General features: G+C 36.6%; 1 protein-coding gene across 2 annotated transcripts in view; it reads right to left on the reverse strand.

Annotated features, from left to right (window-relative positions):
- Positions 1-3,347: 3,347 nt before the first annotated feature.
- PARP8 (poly(ADP-ribose) polymerase family member 8) overlaps positions 3,348-19,590 on the reverse strand; it is a 157,769-nt gene continuing 141,526 nt past the window's right edge. For both annotated transcript variants that reach the window (XM_072958711.1, XM_072958710.1), the window contains 5 exons: positions 18,859-18,928; positions 15,749-15,822; positions 14,556-14,625; positions 13,619-13,703; positions 3,348-3,727 (listed from right to left, as the gene is read on the reverse strand). In XM_072958711.1, the coding sequence (XP_072814812.1) occupies positions 3,625-3,727; positions 13,619-13,703; positions 14,556-14,625; positions 15,749-15,822; positions 18,859-18,928 (402 nt within the window). In that variant the 3' untranslated portion in view covers positions 3,348-3,624. The remainder of the gene's footprint in view (positions 3,728-13,618; positions 13,704-14,555; positions 14,626-15,748; positions 15,823-18,858; positions 18,929-19,590) is intronic.

Raw genomic sequence — 19,590 nt, forward strand, 5'->3', positions numbered from 1 at the left:
TGGTGACTGGAATATTCATATTACTGCATTGTCCAGAGGTAACTAACAATATAGATCCAGCATGGTTCTGACTGAATTATTTGATGACTTCCATTTGTAAAATTTTGTTTGTTCCTTATACTGGAAACCCAATTTATCTTAACAAACAGATGATCATTTGTCTTGAGGTAGTGTAATAATGAAGAATTCAGCAGGACAACAGAATAACATCGTAATATTTTAAAAATGTGCTTCAAGCGCCACCATGAAATCCACATATTTGGATGGTAGACAGTCCAAGGTTGAAGGGCCCTTCATGACATATTAAATCACCACCTGATGAAGTCATCCAGACTTCAACAAGGATGATGAAGTTTTCCTTTGAACTTTCTGAAACCCCATGCCCTAAGGCAAGTTATGGTATTACGGTATAAAGTACTGCTTAAAATTCCTTCAGTGATATTAAAGATTCATAGACTTTACATATTAAGTTTCCTTTCTTTTAGGGGAAAGGGGAGAATAATTGAGGGATTTCTTTTCTAAACTCTTAAATTTTTCAATGAGAAACATTTGGAGCATTAACAATAGTTTGGCTTAGTTTCTTACATTACACAGGATTTGATAGTAAATTTAAGGATGTCGCATTCATATTTAAAATTTAAATTTGAAGACCACCTTCAAATCCAACATTTGTCTGAGATCTACTGAGCAACAAAATAAAAATCTTTTCAACATAATGCAATCTAAGGCACCAGAAGTACCTTACATAATGTATTCCATAGCACTAGGTTGTATGTATTCTACTGAATACTTTTTTCTCTTCTTGAATGCTCAACCATTTTCTTCTCTTATTAAGTATATGGACAATGAAAGAGGACAAATTATTCATAGTGAAATGTTTACAAGATCAGTAATGCAGGGGAAGAGTAGAACTAACAAATTAAGGTCCTTCTTCCCCTACTTCAAGAATGAAAATAAATGACTGTCTTTGCTCAACGGGTTAATATTAAGTAGTAATGGATACACAATTAATAGAACTATGACAAAGCATTAGTGAACAGACGTGAAATGATGATATAAATGCAGTACAATATCACACGTTTAGAATCATCAGGTTAAGTCAAATGATATCATCTTAACAGGGTTGACTGAATCAAGGCATGATCATATTTAAACTTATAAATTTTAAGGACCTGCTTGGATTTTGAAAGGTTGACTTTTCATTTACTAAAGGTGGGTACTGAAATCAGATTCTTTAGAAATAAAGATAAGCATCAGTATGCTATAATATTCTCAATATCAACAGCCCAGTTAAAAGATTGGCTTTACTTACAATATTGGCTTACAAAGGCTTTGACACAATTTTTCAAAACAAACTAAAATCTGTCATTCTGCACTGCAAGAACATTCAGTTAACTACCATGAGAAGACATCTAATTATCATAAAAGATGTCCGTTATCTATAGTATTTAATGGGCACTAAAACTATCAACGACTTTCCTTTCTCTGATAGATGAATCTATTTTTATTCTTAAGTTGGCAGTAGAAATTTGCACTGTGGAGTTTTGTCTCCCCTAAACAGTCTCCCTTGAGTCCTCCAAGCTACCCTTCCGGTTAAGATTCTAATACTATATACCTCCTTACAGATCACTCAACTGTTAAGTAAACTGAGTGGATTAGATCAGTGATTTTTAAATTACGCTTGGAGGCACTAGAGAGAGTTTTTGGAGGTGCCTCAGTGGTTCTAGTGGCCAAACAGGTTGGGTTCCAAAATTTCAGTTTCTAAATTCTGCTATTACATCCTCATATTTATGTCATATATAAATGAATGACCCCAAAATTAACTTGAAAAAGTAATTTTGTTGCTTGAAACTGTTTTAAAAACACAGTCAAAGGGATCTGGCAGATTTGGGGAGCCTTGGCAGAAAGAAACAAGTAGTCTTCTTGTCCCATGTAAAGTCTTCAAATACCTGGTCACAGAAACTAAATAAGATACTGTATCTTGGCCCTACCACACCTACATTATCCTTCAGTCTGGCCTTGAATTCAGAGGCACAAGTCAAAACAGATCAATGTTATAAGTGGATCCTTTCACAATGATTAATATCTCAACCACTTCAAGTCTATGTTTGCAGAAATAAGTGGCATATCAATTATTTACAGTATAAGAAAACAAACGATTAGTAAATACTTCCTAAATAGCAACCCTTAACAATGTGTATGACCTTTGTTCTCACCTTTTACACCAAAGGAAATAAACACAAGAATTTATAACATTATACTTGCAAATGAATATACATTTTAATTTTTTTCTGTCTGAATAAATTAGAATCAGATATGAGCCTTGATTCAGGGTCTGAAGAGTGGCAGACTTGCTAATTAAACTGCTCTCATGAATGGCCTTATTTCAAAACATCATGTAGGAAAATCAACACTGTCACTTAAAACTTACAATGACTAAGAACTTTAGGACCTAAAGAAACAGAATGGTTTTGATGAGCACATGACTCTTGAAAGGAAAATGCAGAGAGCTGGTGTTACTGTTCTCTGTAAACTTATTTGTGTTCTTTTAATATAAAAGAAACTTCAAAGTTTGTCTTCTTTCTCAATATGAAAAAAATAAGCATAAATATTAGATGAAAAAATATAAAAATGCTGGTGTGGTATACATAAATGTAAAAAATGTTCATTATAGGAAATAAAAAATATATATATATACTGTATGTTTAAATTCTGAGGCCTTTCTCTTCAACATATGATCATTCGAATACAGATTTAGTCCACCAGGGGTGTCTATGATCCCCAAGTCATAACATTATAACGAACTGAATTTTAACCAAAGGGGAAAATTATTTAAACAAATAGAACACTTGTTTGCAAATATTTTCAGTGAATGAATGGTGGTGAATTTGGCTCATATCTTGGTTTACGTCCAGATTTCCTGCTTACTGAATATTATTTTCTTTTCATTGAATGAGAAAAGAGTTGTGGAGCTGTGCCATCTCTGTTGTTAAAATACATATATGTGTATGTACACACATATATGCATAACCACACATTCTGATGCATGAATCTATAGATATGTATATTACATACTTTTGGGCAAAGCACTGCATCTAAAACCTAGTTGTTTTTGTATAAAGAAAAATAACAGAAGAGGAAACATCCCTCCCCAAAACATTTGAACGTTCATACTGCTAATTATACAGCACATGAGAATGTGCAAACATTATACTTATTGCAAAGGATCTTACAGATTTAGATGCCAATATAAAATGTTCTCAATTCTATTTTGGTGCCCTAAAATGTAGGTATATAATACCAAATTTCCAATTAAAGAGTTTAATATAAAAATATCAGCACAAAACTGTTTTTTCAATCTGTTTATTGTGTGAGCAACCCAAACTTCAGTTTAAGTGCTGTTGTAATTTTATTACTAGATTCCATAACCCTACAATTGATAAATTTTGTACCATTTTAGGTATTTAATGAGATACTTAGAAATACTAAGAAAAAAATCAGTATTCAAAGGGTTAATTTTGTTTATAATAACAATAAATTATTTTTATCATCTTCTTCAGTTCAAAATCCAGCTTTGAACCCGAGGAAGGCTTTCAAATCACGTTAATTTTAAATGGTGGTCCTTTAACCAGTAGCAGTTTGATTACCAATTACTCGAAGGATCTCTTTGTGAATGCCTCCTTCTTGTGTGTTAATATTTGCGTCTCCCACTTGGCCATCCTCATAGCTAAAACACAAAACATAGAAACATAAAACATTCAGAAAGATGAAACATTCAAAAACATCCCCAAAGCATTTAAAACAGCTTAGAAATGCTACCTGATATCTGAAAAATAGTGCAAGGGAATCAAGATCCAAAGACAGTCATTTCCCAGTTGTATTTAATAACGTGCTAGCATTACTAAGCACCGGCTTCTTCTACTCTACATCATGCCCTGATTTGCCCCTTCATTTTTAACTTTAACTTTTTTAACCCCACACAAAGCATTGCCTGAGAGGCAGGAAGCACCCCAGTGTCCTTGGCCTTGCAAACATTTCCCCCAGCAGTTGTTACATGAAGCCCACTGAGAAAGAAAATAATAAGTTCAGGTTTATGTCCCTTGGGTTCTGGACTTCTTAACTCTACTCCAACTTCAATCATTTCTTTATTTGCTGATCAGTGAGACTCTAGAAAAATCACTGCACTTTCTACCATCGCTCCTTTGCCATGCCTGCCTTCTAATTATTATTCTGTTGTAATGAGTGCTGCATATTTTTTTCTTATCACTGGTTGCTCTATTTAGTCTGACTATAACATAGTTTTATTTATGCCGGTACTTCATATAAGAATGTAAGTCTGCTAAGTTTAGCTAAGCAATAGAAGTGAAAAAATAACATTAAAGGACAGCAATTACTAAGTCCTTTAGAAAGAAATAATTACATTTTAGATGATAATTCATTCCCTCAAATAAACTTACTTGGGCAATAAGAATTTCCCAAGAATGCATTTTTAAACTTCCATGGTAATATTCAGAGTAGAATGGATGATGAATTAATTTTACTTCATAAAAATGACTTCAAGACAGAAGCTTTAGAGAAGTGACAATTACTTCAAAATAGATAACAATGGGTACAAACACAGTGTCTCAAAGATTAGTGTGCACCCCTGTCTTTTCCTCACCATACTTAAATTCTCCTGAAATAGCACAATACAGGGAAATGAAAACAGATGACATACAGCAATGAGAACGTAGGTCCTTGCATAATCAACTGCTTAAAAAACTAGTGATAACTGCATCTGCATTAAGTTTAAATTCCTAAGAAATGGCCCAACGTTGTCTACTTGGTTAGTTCTTACCCAAACACACACACACACAAATACACACAAATGTGTATATATAAAGCACCCAATGGTGAAACATTATTGTGAAAAAAAAAAGTATAGGATATGTGATACAAAGCCCAGTTATAAATATTTTCTCAGGAGACCAAACAGTAAGTGCCATGTTAAGAACTAGAGGACATGTAAAGTGAAATGCTTTAGAATTATGCAGATCTAATCAGATGTTTTGTGGCAAAATAAAGATATATTTTATTAAGCAAGTAAAATATGTTAGCTTGATTTCTGTAAAAATCTGGTTAGTCACTGTACCAAGGGTAAGGTAAGCCATCCAAAATCCTGAGCCAAGGCTGTGGAAGCAACCTGGCTTGAAGGCTCAGCCCAAAGGAGGTAACTGTGTTTTACCAAGTCAGCTGGGCTAACTCCTCAAGGATGTAGCTTATGGAAAACAAAACAGACCGACAAAAGGAGAATGGAGCAGACACAATAAAAGAACCAGAGTGCCTGGAGAGAAGTGGGAAGAGTGGCAGGTCTTAGAACAGTTTTGGTTCTTGGTGGCTTCCCAATTTCAGATGCCGTCCACCATGGATCTCCACCCTAAATTTCCTAACATGTTTGTTCTCTCCATGGCACTTCTGGTACAGTCAACACACTTCCTACGCCCTCTGTACTTTGGACACAATGTTGAATAAGATATTCTTGCCTTAACAGACACACAGCCTACATACTATCATCTCTACTCCTTTCAATTTAAAGTTGACTTTGATTAAGAATTGTCTGTAATGTATTTTAACTTCTCATTTTTTCCTCAACCCACTGCAATCATTCTTCAGATCCTACTGCTCTACTGAAAAGTACTGACAATGGCTGCCCGTGGCCTTCCGGCTGATGAATTCAGGAGGCTGTATCCTCTGTGCCTGCGGCAAGTGGCACAGCGGACGGCTCTTTTTCTTGAAGCTGTGTCATCTTTTCACTCCGGAGTTGGCCCTTTGCTTCTTAATTCTCAGTCTCATTCATTGCACCCTCTTCCCTGGCCTCCCATTTCAATCCTGGTTTTATCCACAATTCACTTCTCGGTGAGCTCTCTTCTCATGATATGCAGACTCACTCTAGTCTCTCCCATTGTTGTAACTGTCACCCACATGCTGATTCCTAAAACTGCATCTCCAGTCCTTACATCTTTCCCTAACTGTGGTTTTCTTACAGAAGTCACAAAAGTGGTCTATTCAAAACTGCATTTAATTTACCCCAAGACTGCTCTTTTCTACTCTATCAATACCTCAGTTTGAAGTACCACCATCTACTCTCTCTACCAACAAGAAAACTTCAGTCATTCTTGGCTAGTGCATGTTTCCAAATCCAGCAAATCATCAAATTATCTTGCTTCTACTTTCCTAGTTCTCCCCATTTTTGCCTTCTCTCCATCTGATGCCTTTACCATCATTTAGGTCTTCATTATCATTCATCTAAACGAGTGATTTTCAAGTTGCAGGCGGTGTACAGTTAGCGTGCTTTGAAATTAATTAGGTTGTCCAGGCTAGCACTTTTCAGTGAAATTGGAAGAGAGAAGGACAGGGAGTACTAACTGTACCACACGATGTAAGCCTTGCCCTTTCCCAAGTCACTGTATCAAAAGCATTTTTTGTAGTGAGAAACGCTGACCTAGACTATTGCTATGACATTATAACTGATCTATCTCTTCACTTATCCCCACCATCCTTCCTATAAGACTGTTCTCTGCCCTGCTAGAGTGATGCAAATGCCCTTCCTTTCACTTGCAGAATAAAATCCAATGTCCCTGGAGTGGAATAGCTGGGTTCTTCATAACCCAAACCTAAACATCCTCTCCAGTCACGTCCCATCACTGCCCCCTCACTCTCTTTCCCGGTCAAATGGTAGGGTTTGCTATCGCCAAATATTACACACTCACCAACACTTAAAAAGCATTCAAAGCTAATGGAGAAGAGAGAACAGAGCGCAAGAGTGAGAGACTGAGATTGAAAGTATTAAGAAAAATGCTTCTTTTTCCATTGTCCGTGAGGCCCACCAGGAAGAACGACAGCTGTGGGCTGAAGGCTAAAATCGGCCAGAGGCATTCAGCTGGCTTCAACTATGAAGACTGTATGATAATAAAGGAAAAACCAACTTCCATTTGCTTTGGTCAGTGGGCAGGGCTTGGATACATGAATGACTAGTGGCATTAGGGCATTTATTACAATATAGCATACAGACTAGAAAGCAATAAAATTAAAAAACAAAGAAAAGAAATAGAGCAAGAATGATATCAGTAGGGAAATGATACATCTGACTAGAAAAATGAAGGAAAAATGAAACTATCCAATACAAAAATTACTTCTGTTCCCAGGGATACAGAAAAGATTACTAAAATTTTAATGAAAAATAAATCAATTTACTTAAAAAGCTGTGAGAGAGAAAATAAGGCAATAGATGGAATTTAGCTGTCTATCTGGATCTCTCTTGGGTAGGTATATTAGGACATTTCATGGACAAAAATTTGAATCTACTGACAACCTTTATTTTGATTATAGCAGCTGATGATAGCAGCTTTATGACAGCTTTAAGATTGGTACACATAAATCTGTTTTCCGACTCCCTACATCTGGAACCCAGAAATGATAGCACAGTTTTTCATTAGCAACAGAGGAGAAATTCACTGTGAACTGAATGACACCCAGAACTTCTCCCACGTTCTTGTAAGAAATCTGATGCAGTAAGTGTGGTGTCTACTTTATATAAATCTCTTCATTAAGTTAGAACATTCGGTCCTTTGTCATTGCTTTCATTCAATATGTATTAAGTGTTTCTGCACAAGACGTAAGATCCCCAAACACAGACAGAATTTGCATTTTACTAGGGGAGGTAATAGAGTTATGCAAATAACTGTAGGACAGACAAGGCAGCCTGGCTGATACAAAGAAAGGGCAAGCAAAACTCAGAGTCAAGACAGATGTCATGTCTGACCGGGACGTCGGGAAAGGCCCCACGGAAAAGACCATCACACAGTTAAGTCTTGAAAAATTGGCTAAAGGCTGAGCTGGTGAAAAGGTCAAGCATTTGGACTTCTGCGCAAAGGCACAGTAGTGGGGAAAACAACTCCAAGCTGTTTTCAAGAAACAGACTGGATAATAATTTAATTCAATCAGTGGTTCGTGCATGTAACTGAAGTAAAATGGGCTCTATGTTGCAGAATGCCAACTTTTTATCTGTCAGTAACTACCAGCCTTTACGAGCAAGGAATAATCAAAACTCTGCTTTTTGAAAATTAATTTGGTATAGACAGTATGATCTTAAAATTTTATATGCACAGAAATGCAGGCTACACACCAAAGATTACGTGTAGTTAACTCTAAGTGGAGATATCGTGGGTCATGACTGTTTCCCTCTCGGCTTACCTTTTTAAAAAAGTTTACTTTATTGTCTGTTTGTTTTAATGGAGGTACTGGGGATTCAATCCAGGACTTCTAAAAAAACGATTTAGCTAACTAAGCATGGGCTCTACCATTTAGCTACACCCAGCCTCCTTTTTTGGCTTACTTTTGATTTCAGTCTCTGTGCACTGAACAGGTAATAATGTAGTACTAGTGTAATAATGGTAATATTTTTAAAATCTGACATTGTACAAAGCAGATTATGAGCAATGAAGAAATCAGAAGCATGGAGAATACTGAGGAATCTTTTGGTGTCTTCTAGGGGAGAGAATGATACAGAAACAAAGGTATTTATAGAAGAAGACTGTGAAAAGATGTACTTGGAGCTGATGACTCCAGTGAGCACAGAAAAACAAACTGGAAACCACAGTTCAGGTTTGAAGTGTGAAATGACTGCATATATTGAGGAAGCTGAGAAGTTGGTTAGCAGATTTAGCAATAATGGGTTCCATTTTGTGCATAATGATTTTTGGGTACTAGTGGACTTTTCGAGAAGAAACATCCAGCAAGCAGTTATAATACGAACATTTCATTCATTCCTACATATCTGTCGACCTCTATGCAAACACAAGTGACCCACATAGTCCCCGACCTCAAGAGGTATACAGAGTAATGGAGAAGACCACACATTAAAAAAAAAGAATAACCCAATAATAAAAACATGCCCAGGGTATTATATAGCAACAAAAAGGAGCAGCAAAAAGGCACCAAAAGAATTTTCTGGAAGAAGGGAAGGCATATACTAATATTTAAAAGAGGAGCAGGGGTTAGATAAACAAGTATGAGGGAAGAGAATGAAAGAGACAACCCCAGCCTAAAGGAGGAAGGAACGAACAAAAGCATGAAGCGTGGAAATCCCAGCACACAGTTCAGGTCGTGAGGCGTAACTCCCCGGGGTGAGGGATGCTGGGCAAAGAAAAATTGCAGCTGGGGACTGGATCTCCTCGACCTTCAATGCAGTGGTACAGAAGGAAGAACAGAGCACCGAGGAGACAGCTGGTTCCCTTTGTTAAGGAACCTGGACTTCATCTTATAAATAGTAAGCAGCTACTAAAGAGTTTTAAGCAGGGGAATGATGTGGCAGTTTCAATCTTGGAAAGAGATCTGGGCTAGAGACAGAGAAACTGAATTTATTACAGACTGGGGATAAAGCAAAGTTCCCTGATCATATCAGCCTGATGTCACACAGCTTATGTCACTGAGCCATGACTGAATGTTCTGTCTTCTAATCTCATAAATAAGCTGTCTTCTCACTGTGTTCTCATTCAAACACTGTGTATCTTTTGGAAAATCACAATGCAAGACATCTCTTATTTCACATAATGGCCATTATACAGTCCTTATTTTATACATTTTTCTTGTAGCTACCTCTTTAGATATATTTCAAACTGAAATAAAAAACACACATTTCTTCTATAAATTAAAAAAAAACACACATATTCCAAAATATTTTCCTTTTTGCCATTTTTTGATTCTTCATTAAAAATTTACTGACAAGAAACTGTGCCTCGGGTACCGATGAGGTGATGCAGGGCACAAAGGACAGTAAAAAACAAGCGTAAGGGTCCGCCCTTAAGTTCACAGCCTTGTGCAAGAGTTGGATACAATGAATGAACTGAATTTTAAATGGAAGTTCTTCACTGAGCTGTAGGAAGAGATTAATTTTGATTAGGAGCTTTGCAGAATAGGTGTTATTTGAGCTTTACCTGCAAAGATAAAATAGGCTTTGGATAGGAATTCCTGAAGTTTATTTAGCACTGAGATCTGCTTGACTCAAGAACCTGAAAATACCTCGTGTCTCTCTTCTACAGATGGTCTGTTTCCTTTGGTCCTTCCTGCTCTCAAATTTCTGAACTTCTTGAAATATTTTGAGAAATAGGAGGGGGTGCATACACCTTAAATCTATGTAACAGAGAAAATACGGAAATGATTGATTTGTGGATCTGCCTGCTCTAAACAAAAGAACCACTAAAGTGTTAAACATGTAGGTGGTAACATCAAATAGGTGGGATACGAAAACCTGGTAGTTCTTAACCTTTCCTTGGTCCAAAACAGTGGAGGGAGAAGACATATCCCCATTTCTATGGCAGCAGTGGGGGGCAGTGCAGCATGGGGTACCCATGGCACTAGATGACACCTGTTTGTTAACAGCCAAATCATCTCTTACCTTCTCTTGGATTTTATTATTTAGTCCTAATTATGGAAAAAACCCATGGCAAGTTTTCCTCTCTAGCTTTAAAATCTCATGCACTGTGAAACTAACATTTCTGTTGTACGTGACTAGAGCACAATCTGTCAGTTTGGTTTTCACATCCCCTGGTTAAGCCCACCTTCTGGCCCTTTTAAAACATCTGCCTTATTTCTACATACTAACCTTAATGTCTTTGTACAGATGTATCTCGAGGTCAGCAATGAAATCAAGCTTTAGCAATAATTCCTAGATACTCAAACTTGGCTGGGATCTGTTCTTAACATCTGAATTATGACATTTTGCCTAAAGCACTTATGTTTGATTTTTAGAATTTTCCAACAAAAATTTTTCAAACTTCTTTTCTTTTTTCTTCTAACAAACATCTTCCTTTAAATTTAAGTTTTAATTTTTTTCTGATACTCTGTTCCCTAAAATTCCTCTCATTTTTCTCTTGTTCCCTGTTATTATTTACTTATTGGAAAGAATGTAATTAGGATATTAAATGACTATTTATTATCTCCTTCATTATGGAAATCAGATTTGCACAGAATTATTATAATTCTTAATATTTTCACTTAGTAACAGATAAGAAAAGAGCCCTCACTAATTTATATCCTAGTCTTGAGGCAAAGCATGTGTAACATTAGAGATCACATATTGCATAAAAATGAATAAATAAATAGAACGAGAACAGAAGTTGAGCTTCTATCTGATGATGGTATATTTGTGATAACTCACTTCTTTCTCATCAACTTATTCTTTTCCTAGATGTCACCCCCACTAGGGAGGCAAGAACTCTGTGATTATATCTAAATAAAGAAAGAAACTGATAGTTGTAATTAGAATATACATTAATTAGTGAATGGATTCTCCTTTTGATGTATTTTGAATCTTATCAATTGTCCTTAATTAGTTCCTTCTCTCCTGACAGAGTAGACAAAAATGATGAAGTCTCATTTGTGTTTATAAAAAAAAAGAAAATCATTCTCTTAACAGAATTTTTTTCCTTTGCATTGTTTGGAGAGCATCTGAATGTACTGAAAGTGTTTTCTTCTCTTTTCTTCAGATGGTCCTTCCTCACTTTTTTCTTATGAAATACAGAAATCCTTCTCTCCAGTCGACACACACATACCCACACCCACACATATATCGCTACTGATTCAGTTTGCATGTAATTTATGTAAATCTGCAAAGAAATAATACTAGAAATGTTTACTGCCTACTTCCATATCTAAAGTTGTTATTTAGCTCAACAAATTTGAATTTTAGCAAGATGCTAAAAGTGTAGGTTAACTGATTAACGTCAGGCTAAGGAAAGGAATTTGGGGTAATTTTTTTGGTCAAAATCTCCAGGTCACTCAATGAAATAACTGTAGTTGGAAGTGGTTTTTGGAAGGCTGATCTTCTAACAGTGGATAAAAGTCAAGATGAGTCAAGAAAGAAGAGAAAAAATATTCAGTGAGTGCCTTTCAGTGGAGACCTGTACTGTGCTAACTTACTCCGAATCATAACCTTAAGCAGCAGCGTGAAGACAGCTTTCCTAGGAGCCCCGGGAGCTCCAGCGCGCCCTCCTCTACCTTGCCTTCTGCCCCAGGAGGCCGACTCATATGGACTCAGTCAATATGCTCCCTTGCCCTCTAGCTGCTGGTAGAGTTTGGCCAATGGGGAATCCCAGCAGGGCAGTGGCAGGAGGTCAAAGTTTTGTTTGGTTCCAGCCCCACAAGGGCACCTCGGGCTGCTTAGCCCCTGAACTGAAGGCCATGACTCCTTTCAAAGCCACTGAACTAGAAACGGCTCTCCTGCCAGGTTCTGTTGGCTGCTTCCTGTTCTTATTTTTCTGGACCTGAGGATGTGCATCAGTTCTGGTGCGACCAGGTCCAAGTTACTACACTAGACCTATGATTTCCCTACAACCACACTTCTGTAAGTTACCTAACTGCGGACGACAGAAGTTATGTTCCTCATGGGCCAGTGGCTTCCTGTTGGGATTCTGAATGACACAAGTATACTGTCCTACTGTCTCTGCGGATGATGCTATATGATCTACTGATGAAGCTTAGAGAGGTTGTGCAGCTTGGCCAATGTCACCTAATAACTGGTCAGCCTGGAAACAAACTGTCTGATCAAAAGCAGGGGGGCTCTTTCCACTATACCCGTTGCTGCCTCACCATTAAGAATGAAATCTATAGATATGTATACATCTCATACTATATATTCTATGTATTAGTATGTATCATAAACACAAAAGATACACAAATACATAACATATAAATCTGTGTTGTAAGAAAGTCAGTTTTCAGACCATCCAAAAGAAAACCAAGCAGTTCATAAAATTTTCATTGTGAACAGTCTGTCATAAGCTAAGAGATCAAATGCTGCAGGTGTAGCATGCTACAGCTACACTATATTTTGAACTAATCATGATATAGTCATTTTGACATGGCTTATAAAACAAGCCAGTGCATTTCTCCAGCTTCTTTTCAGAAAATGACGTAAAAGTACAAAACAGATATATTCAACTCTTTCCTGAGGTCTTTTCTGTGATAGAATCATGGATGAGGAAGAAACAGGTATGGGAAAAGGCTGAGAGTTAGGCAAGGAGGGGTGAAAAATCACACAGGTCTACTGCACTGATTTATTTAAGGATGAAAAATAATGTTATTGTATTTTAATGCAGCTCTTATGCTAGAGCAGTGTCAAAAAATCCACGTTAACATGCCCTGCATTGCTAGCCTACATTATATGGAATGCAGATCAACTTCTCATAGGACTAAAACTTTCTCATTATTGTTGTCCTCATTCTCAGTTCTAATATTTTTTAAATATACAAAGAATATGTGTATATTTATGTGTATATATCTAGCTAGATACATGTAAGACCTGTATGTATGTATATATACACTTATATGCACATGTGTACATACATACACACAGACAGTGGTTAAAGACACCATGTTTTTCTTCAGTTCTTCTAAGTTAAAAGCAATTAAACATTGCTGTTTTTCAGAGCTTCTTAAAATAAAACAAAAGTGTTCAGTTGATGAGAAAATACCCGTCTGTTAATATATCAGCAGCTAAGGGGACCAAATAATAGTGTAGTGACTACCACCTCATTTATGGAGGAGACAGTACTGTACAAATTTAAGCCTTTATACTTACACAAAAAAGAATCGGGTGCAGACATGATCAGTATTTGGGACGACCCATATCTCTCCATGTTTGTGCAGGTCAGGTGAGGTGATCACTGTAAGTGGAAGATAAGATTACAGAACTATTTTATTTGAAGTTACTTCTCTTAAAAATCTAAAAGCAAAAATACATGCATAATTTAACATAAGAAAAATGTTTAACCTTACTATAAACTATCAAGAAATTTAAATAAAACTAGTGAAATGCCAAGCAACAGTTTTACGTTTGGAACGCGATTAGCATAACAGTAGGAAGGAAATCTCTTGCATGTTATGACAGCAAATAGGTCCTGACTTGGGAACCATGTAGAATGCAACTTAGTTCCTCTATAACTATCACTTTGAAAACTTAAAAGACAGTTAACAGTGGCTACCGAAACTCCAAACACAAAAAGAAAACATAAATTTTTAGCCATAGTCAAATTTTAAAGCAAGAACAAAGGAAAGCATCTGATCTTGCAAATCGCGGATCAATTTTCTGTCCTACGTTCAGAATAGAAGAATAATTTAAGTGTAGGAACAAGAAAGACCTATTGGGTTATCTTCTCAGCACCTGGTTCAGCTCTCAGATTTTTCATGGTATTGTATGTCCAGAAACCAATGCAAAGGAGAAGGGGGCATACTGACAAAAGAGATAAGCAATCCTTGATGAGAAAGAGATAAGTACCATTCTGAAATATCTGCCAAGAATAAGATATAGCACTGTTTGAATTCCTGCCAATTCTGCTCTTTGGTTTTAACCTTTATGATCTCTGCTGCATCCACTTTCCGTTTGCGCCCTTAGAGATGGTCAAAAGGACTAAGGCTTGCACTAGTCCATCATGAAAATTCTGTAAATATACTGAAATTCTTAAATACAGATAAGATAGAGAATTAGTGCTACATGGTTTATAAAACTTTCAACTTACCTTCACATAAGGCTATGCATTTTAAGTTACGGCTTTGCAGGAATTGGGATTGCTGTCCTTTTTTCTGTGACTAAATTCCAAAAGAATTTAAACATTAGAGTAAAAATGGGACAGTCACTCAAGTGAAAAAAATGATCATCATTAAAAAATAATAGTCACTAAGATAGCTCCAGAGTTTTAAAAAAGGCCTATCTAGACTAGCAGCAATATCCCTGAATTCTCTCTTAATGCCAAGCTGTATTTTTTATATCACTTAATTCTGTACATAATTATAATTAAATCACTCTCAAGAAAAGTGAATTAAAAAATGCTAAATTAAGGCTCAACAGCCTCACCACACAGAATTAGAACTCAAATTTATTTTCACTGGAAGCCTAGCATCTTTATTTCAAGGGAAACAAAATTAAAGCTGCATGATCTTTTCAAACATTAAAATCAATTATTCCACATCATCTAACTATTCAAAACCAACCCATTTTTATAGTATCGTTAAGGCACAGAAGTTTCAGAAACATCTCATGTAGAAAATCTGGAGGTTTTGTTTTTGAATATTCGATTAACTATACTGGTTTTAAAAAAAAAATAAAGTCACATTATTTATCAAATGGAATTTGTCCAGAATGCTTGTTTTCTCTGAAACAGCAAGGGATTTGTGACTGCTCTTCTCTATGCCTGGAATGATCTTTCTCCCCGAGAGCCATATGGCTTGGGCACTCAGTACTGACAGGTCTTTACTCAGACAGAACCTTCTCAGAGCATGCTTTTCTGAGCACCCCATTTAACACTCCTTCTAGTTCTATGTCCCATTCCACAGCATTCAATATCCCTTTTCCCTGATTCTTCCCCATAAGATTTACTAGCACCCAGCATTCTATCTAAATATATATTTAATGTATTTATATCCACTGAGTAGAATGTCGGCTCCAAGAGGATTTGTCTGTTTTTGATGACCACTGTAGCCCAATGCCTAGGAGATGTCTAGCATTACAGTACGAGCTCAAGAAATACTTGAGTATTTACTGAATAAAGGCATTTGGGTTATTACATTTTAGGGTGAGTTTCATTCCTGTGTGAGTAATGACCACTTAAAATAATTCTGCAGACTTAAAAAGCCTGAGTATTTATTGAAATCCTGCTGGCTAAGGGAGCTAGAGTTCACTCATCAGAGGCAGTCACTCGAGTCGCTACGACACCTGGGATGTGTTGCTGCTTTTACTGCTCGAAGCCGGCTCATCCTTGGCTGACACCTTCTGCTTCTTGTTCATCCCTAAAAACACCAGCAAAGAGTAATTTAGGAACAAAACTGTACGATGCAGCTTAAAATATAATCCATCTACACTGCAAAGTTCCACTTTGGGCAAAGGCTTGGCAGCCTCAGGCCACAGTCACAAGGGGCTCCTGAAGGAGCAGCCACTGTGCTCCCAGCCCAGGGACGGAGGAGCGGGTAGTGGGAAGTCAGTGGGTTCTGGAAGTCCTGGTCCAGCTACAAAGGAGAAAATTAAGTTTGTTGTTCTTTGCATTGAAAAGGTAAGACATTCTCTGTCATTCTAAGTGAAGTTAAGTCAAAAAGAGAAAGAAAAAAACCATATGAGATTGCTCATATGTGGAATCTTAAAAAAAAAAAAAGAACATAAATACAAAACAGAAATAGACTCATAGACATAGAATACAAACCTGTGGTTGCCAAGGGGGCGGGGGGTGGGAAGGGACAGACTGGGAGCTCAAAATTTGTAGATACTGACAGGCATATGCAGAATAGATAAACAAGATTATACTGTATAGCACAGGGAAATATATACAAGATCTTGCGGTAGCTCACAGCGAAAAAAAATGTGACAGTAAATATATGTATGTTCATGTATAACTGAAAAATTGTGCTCTACATTGGAATCTGACACAGCATTGTAAAATGACTATAACTCAATAAAAACTGTTAAAAGATAAAAAAGATAGGACATTCTCTTACATAAAACTGATAATACTTAGAAAATTCTCGCAACTTTTGAGAGACCCTATTTTCAGGACCTAATTTTCTTTCTTACCGTCTCGTGAGTGAAGAGAATAAGGGTTGGGAAATATGAACAATGTCAGAAAAATATATTTATACTGCAGCTTAACTTCATGAATCGTTGATGTATATGCAATTCCTGTAGAATTTACTATTCCTCCAAGGATGGAAAACTATGTAAGTCCCTTTGGCTATGATACTCTGTTAATGCCATGATTTTTACTGCAGAATACTATACACAAAATAGAACTAAAATTCATATCTGTTTTAGATTAGGTAGATATGTAGCTATATTTTATTTTTAACGTTCATTTACTATCCTGAAGTTGAAAAGTGTGCTTATTTCCTGTTGTTTCAATAACAGGTTTAATAGGAATGGGCAAAACCGACGGACCAAACTGCAAATGCTGTGGATGTAACCGTCCTCTAAGTCAGTCATTCCCTGAAAGGTGCAGATGTGGGTGGGGGCAAGTTGGGGAAGACCTAGGGTTTCAGAATCACAGTTCTGCTGCTGTCTGCAGGGAGGCTGTATGTTTTGCTCTCTATCTCCTAAACTTGCAGCCTTCAACACCAAGTATAATACTACTTCATCTTACTGCAGGGGTTCTTACATTTTTTTCCCAGATCAAGGACACTTAAAAAATCGGAAGAAAGCTATAGACTCTCTTCCTAGACAAATGAACATTCACACAGACAAATTTTACACTCTTCTGTCACCCCCACAATCCCTTCCATGGACCCATCTAAAGAGTCTGTACACCAACCAGTACAAGAAGAAAATCACATACTTGAAGACTTGCTGTGTTTTCCGTATCTCTGCTGAGGTTGTATTTACTTATTCAAACTGGTTTTATACTGGTTTTTTATTGTATTCTATTTTAATAAGATTTAGAGTCTGATTTTAATCGTCTTCTCCATTGAACTATGTTTTTTTCCTATACTATCTTACTCTTCTGGTATTTATTTTCTTAGTGTTATCTTGGCATATTGTATTTTTAAAGGTCACTGCAACAATATTTCTCAACATGTAAGCTTTTCTACAATGTGACTCTGCCACTTTTACATCAGGAGATGGAGTCTAATTGCCCAGCCCTTGAATGTGGAGGGCTTGTGACTGCTTTGACCAATACTGATCGTGGGAAGCGGCACCACGCGATACCCGAGGGTGGCTCAGAACAGGCATACGAGGTCCACCTAGTGCTCTTAGGACACGTGCTCTGGGGAAGACTGGCATGGAACACTGGGAAGCCACTTGCTGTGGCTGAAAGAGCATGAACTTGGGCAGAGTAATTAAGTCAGGTAAGTCTGGTTACTGTTCCCTTAGTTATCAGACCTAAGTACCTTCTTCTAGAATATAAGGATCTTAAGACTCACCAGCCAGGCACCATGTGAACGACATCTGCTGAAGTTGTCTAGTGGGCTCATATCACCACACACACAAGAATATAAGTAAAACCAACTACATATTCAGGTACGTGAATATAAAAGCATTTAAAAATCTGAAGGGAAATACACTAAACACTGAGGTTGTAGGAAAATTTTTCTTTTGTTATTTTATATAATTCTGTGTAGTTTCAACCTCCTTACAATGGGCATAATAACTTTATATTTAAACAGAGTAAGTTACTATTCTGAAAAAAATTACACTGATCATTGCGATATTCCAAACATATTTAAAGAAAAAAAACACCCAAAATTGTACTACCTAAGGATTACAAATGCTAACAATTTGGTCATCATTCTTTAAATATTTTTTATCCCTCCTCAGTACATGCTTTTGACTTACTCCAAAATATTTTTTCAAACAATGTCACCAAAATATTAACAAGAAGTTCAGTAAGTAGGACAGTTTTGAGGCTGTTTTTCTAATCCTAAATTTTCCATATTGCTTAAAACTTCTTTATGGAATATATAATCATTCAAAGACAAGAAGTCAGCATGATACAGACTAACACCCAATGAGAGAAGATTAATTTGTATGTATAGTTTTCATTGCTCTACATAATGCTTTGCACATGCTATACTATCAACATTTACTGCGGACGGAATAAATGTAGAAACTACTGAAACAAAAATTAATTTTGAAACTGACAAAACATATATTCCATCTTACATATGAGGGAAAGTATTATAAATTCATCTTGACATGTAATCTTTGTTTTCACTTCTGACATTTATCAAATGAACTTAACACAGATGTATCAAATAAGCTTCATTCACTTGATAAAAGGCTGTGTCTGGAATACACAACAACAAACTGTTACATCTGAGGTTAGAAGTGAAACACAAGCTTACCTGAGTAACCAAATGATATGCTTGACATTGGACTAAGATAGATCCCACTTCCATACATCGCACCGTGGAGCTAAGATGCAAAGAGGTGGGAGAGGAAGCGGTCAGTCGATGGTTTCAAATGTTTATAATTCCACAAAAGAAGGCCATCAGTCTCATTAGCTCTTAGAAATGATAATGTCCTTATTCCATGGTTTAATTTGAAAAGAGTACTAATATCCTTCCTTGAAATTGAGAGTGCACTGATATATGGAAAATGACAGCCAGAGAAAAAGTCCTTGATACAAGTTTTCCTTCCTACTGATGACAGTCACTTAATATATAGTACTGCAGTAGGCTTTTACGTTAATGACTCTAAAATACTGGAAACAAAACAGGTAGAAACACATGCAACAGAATGCTGATCAGGACTCTCACCTGCTAGGATATCAACAAAGTATCCTTTCCAGATTTCATGATACAGCACTGTCACCCCATTCTTACCCTCCTCTAGATTTTTCAAGTTACAGAGAGTTTCATTAATTGAAACTACTCAGAACAATTAAAATTCTTATTATCTTCATGTTCCAGGGCCCCTGCGCCTTATTCAGTATGAACTGAATATTAATCCAACAAATGTGTATTTATGGGCATTTATATTTAATCGTATCACCCCAATTGTCATTAGCGTGTGGGATCTTGCACAGGTGACTGGGTTGAAGATCTCATTTCCTGACTTCCTTCCATCAGCAGATG

This window comes from Vicugna pacos, chromosome 3, assembly GCF_048564905.1.
Source record: "Vicugna pacos chromosome 3, VicPac4, whole genome shotgun sequence".
Lineage (NCBI taxonomy): Eukaryota > Metazoa > Chordata > Mammalia > Artiodactyla > Camelidae > Vicugna > Vicugna pacos.